Source organism: Bison bison, unplaced genomic scaffold (genome assembly GCF_000754665.1).
Source record: "Bison bison bison isolate TAMUID 2011002044 unplaced genomic scaffold, Bison_UMD1.0 scf7180017864162, whole genome shotgun sequence".
Lineage (NCBI taxonomy): Eukaryota > Metazoa > Chordata > Mammalia > Artiodactyla > Bovidae > Bison > Bison bison.
Window position 1 is genome coordinate 3,049,855 of NW_011494734.1, and position 3,683 is coordinate 3,053,537.

General features: G+C 42.7%; 1 protein-coding gene across 1 annotated transcript in view; it reads left to right on the forward strand.

Moving 5' to 3' along the window:
- Positions 1-3,683, forward strand: part of SLC26A4 (solute carrier family 26 (anion exchanger), member 4) — a 64,668-nt gene that overhangs the window by 1,843 nt on the left and 59,142 nt on the right. The window contains exon 3 of the mRNA XM_010841472.1: positions 855-994. Coding sequence (XP_010839774.1) covers positions 855-994 — 140 coding nt within the window. The remainder of the gene's footprint in view (positions 1-854; positions 995-3,683) is intronic.

The following is a 3,683-nucleotide window of genomic DNA, read 5'->3' on the forward strand; positions in this document are numbered from 1 at the left end:
CATTATCACACACAAAAATGAAGCAATTCCTTAATATTAAAAAATTAAGTCAACAAAATTTCAATTGTCTCATAAATACAATTTTTTTAAATAATTTATTTGAATCAAGAGTCAAATAGTGTTTGAAAAACTAAAAATGTTAATTGCTCTGTCATGTCCAGCTCTTTGCAACTCCATGGACTGTAGCCCTCCAGGCTCCCTCCTCTATCCATGGAATTCTCCAGGCAAAAATACTGGAGTAGCCATTCCCTTCTCCAAGGGATCTTCCCTAATCAGGGACTGAACCTGGGTCTTCTGTGTTGCAGGCAGATTCTCTAGCATCTGAGCAACCAGGGAAGCCCAAAATACGTTTTTTTCTTTTACCTCTAGGTTGTTGAATTTTAAAAAGTAGGTAGTAAGGTACAACAAGATATGTATTCATCATGTTAAGAGTTTTGTAAAAACTGGCTCCAAGCTCCTATTGCCAGAATATACAGAGTTTGTTTCTTGAAAGAAAAAGAAAACACCTAGGTTGAAAGTCCAAATGTAATCTCCATTTAAAGACTCCACATTGATCAATCTGTGGCTGGACCAGAAAATGGGTTCTTGTTTGGGGATATTTTCTCAGAGGATTAAGGGGGTGGGGTGGTTAACACTTAATCCTGTGTTTTCTAGTACAGTGCATTTAAAAGGGTAAAAAGAGTTATTGGCAAAGACATGGTAAGCACTTCACTGTTAGTATTTTTTTCATGCAATTCGTATGCTTTTTTCTAAATAGTTAGAGACATTAGCAGACTTTGGTTCAAAACTTTGTGATTTGCAGTGGGTTGTGACCAAGACTGGATTGGAAATCTCCTTTTCTTGCCTTTTGACAGTTGTTCAAGAAAGAGAACCCTTCGCATGGTGAAGACTCTCCTGCCCATCTTGGACTGGCTTCCCAAATACCGGATCAAGGAATGGCTACTTAGTGATATCATTTCAGGAGTTAGTACTGGTCTAGTGGGAACACTTCAAGGTAAGATGATGGTGGTCTAGCTCCGAAGTGATGGAGAATCACAGCCTCCAGCAGCCATTCCTAACTCCCCACTCCCTCCCATGGGTCTGTACCAAAGGCTTGCTCACCCATCATAGCCTGCATCTTTCCTCCAGAGCCTGCTCCTTAGTGGTAAGATTCCCTTCTTCCTCATCTTCCTTACACTTCTCTTCTCAGGAAACCCTGTTGCTTCTCTATCTGCTTGGCTCCAACTAGAGCCCTGTCACCTAAGCAGCTGCTTCCCAATTTTCATTGGTCACAGCTCACAGTAAGAAATCTGTATGACATCATGATATGTACACACGCATCTCAAGTTTTGTGAAATAATACTTATCCTCACTACAAGTAATACTCTCTAGTATTTTCTATTCCGTCTTATTCTGCTTAGATTTTTAAGATGATGATTGCAGTTCATCAAATTATTTACATTTCCTACATGGTCTCGACATGCCATTTGAAACTCTCCTAAAGGAAAGGGAAGGAAGTATGTTAGCCTAGACTACGTGTAAATGTTTTTTTCTGCTCTTGCCTCTCCCTCCCCGTTTTAAATTCATCCCTGTATCTTAATCTTCTGGCAGAATGTCCCAACACAGGACATTTTTTAAACTGCCTTTAAGCCTTATTTCCATGAACATCTTGGAACTCCATTGCAGAGCTGGTGAATAGCATTACGGGCATTTTCCTTTGTACCCTATCCTCATCATCTTGCTTCTGCCCTCACCTCAACTTCACAAAACCTCTGGACTATGAAAACAAAAATCGACTTTACTTATTATTATTTCGTGGCGTATCTAGTAGATGCCAGCCTCTAGGTATTCTCACATGAATAAGATGCACCACTTGCTTTCAAGGAGCTCATAGTCCAATGAGGAAATGGACAACGATTCAATGGAAGGACTGACTGTAGGCGTGTGGTAATATTGCTTGGGAAGGGAGTGCACACAGGGTCACTCAACCTGGCCTTAGGGGACTGAGAATGGCTTCCTGGAGGAAGAGGTGTCAGAGCTGTTTCCCTGAAGGTTAAGTCTTACTTTGCGAAGTGATGGGAAGTACGATGGTGTAGAAATGTGGGTAGAGAGATGGCTTGAAATGGACTACTTGAGAAGTTAGTAACAGTGGTTGAGCAATGTCCTGAGCCAAAATTTGCCTATAGAACTCTGAGGATTACTTAGAGCTCTTAGAACTCTCAGGATTACTCAGAGCAAGCCAGGGAGAGTCCCACAGAGAAGGAGGATGTTCTGTGGCCCCTGTGTGGAGAGCAGCCTGTGTTCCCAGTCACAGAAATGGATGGGAGAGCTGGACAGGACAGTGTGGTTCATACAGTAAGTGTGACTTACACAGTAGACTCTTAAGAACTGTGGCATGGCAACCTCCTCTGGCTTCTGGGGGATGAGAACTGTCTAATTCATGTTTAGCCAGTGGCTAGCATGATTCTGGCACCAGTAGTTGGCCTGGTGAACATTTAATGAAGAGGACTGAATAACAAATCGTCCTTATATATGAAAAATGGTATTGCAAGCTGTGTCCCGCAAGTGTTCCTAGACAAGTATCTTATACAAATTAATTTAACTTTAGTTTTGTTTAAGTATCAAACACAATGCTAAGGGCTTTGGCAAGTTATCTCTTTAATCCTCACAACAACTCTTTATAGCTCTTTTTCAATAGTCAAAAAATCTATTAAATTCTGCTCAAGGTCATGGAGCTGGTAAATGGTGGAGCTGGGATTTGAACCCAGAATCTAATTCCTAGGGTCTTAATTTATAAAGGATGCAGTTCCTCACTTTATGAGTGATAACGTTTTCCGGAAGCATGATTTCTATGAAGTTATCTTTGTATGGTGAATATCTGAGAGGTTAATGTGGTTCATTCATAAATCCATTCATCTAATATTTGTAGGATGGGCTTCCCTCATGGTTCAGTAGGAAAAGAATCTGCCTGCAATGCAGGAGACCCGGGTTCGATTCCTGTGTTGGGAAGATCCCCTGGAGAAGGAAATGGCACCCACTCCAGTATTCTTGGCTGGAGAACCCCATGGACAGAGGAGCCTGGCAGGCTACAGTCCATGGGGTCACAAGAGTTGGATACGGGGCTTCCCTGGTGGCTCAGAAAAGCATCTGCCTGCAATGCAGGAGACCCGGGTTTGATCCCTGGGTCGAGAAGATCCCCTGGAGAAGGAAATGGCAACCCACTCCAGTATTCTTGCCTGGAAAATTCCATAGACTGAGGAGACTGGTAGGCTACAGTCCATGGGGTTGCAAAGAGTCGGACATGACTGAGTGATTTCACTAGCAACTAAACCACCACCGATATTTACAGGCCAGCCATGGGGATTCAGTGGTTTACTAACAGGCATGGATACTGACCTCATGGCACTCATTCTAAGTGGGAGACTTCAGGAATTAAATAAGCAGATAAATAGAAAAATAATTACAGGTTGTGATATCTATTGTGGTTGATCAAATAGGCTTTTAGTTCAGTCAGTTCAGTTGCTCAGTCATGTCCGACTCTTTGCGACCCCATGAATCACAGCACGCCAGGCCTCCCTGTTCATCACCAACTACCGGAGTTCACTCAAACTCACGTCCATTGAGTCGGTGATGCCATCCAGCCATCTCATCCTCTGTTGTCCCCTTCTCCTCCCACCCTCAATCTTTCCCAGCATCAGGGTCTT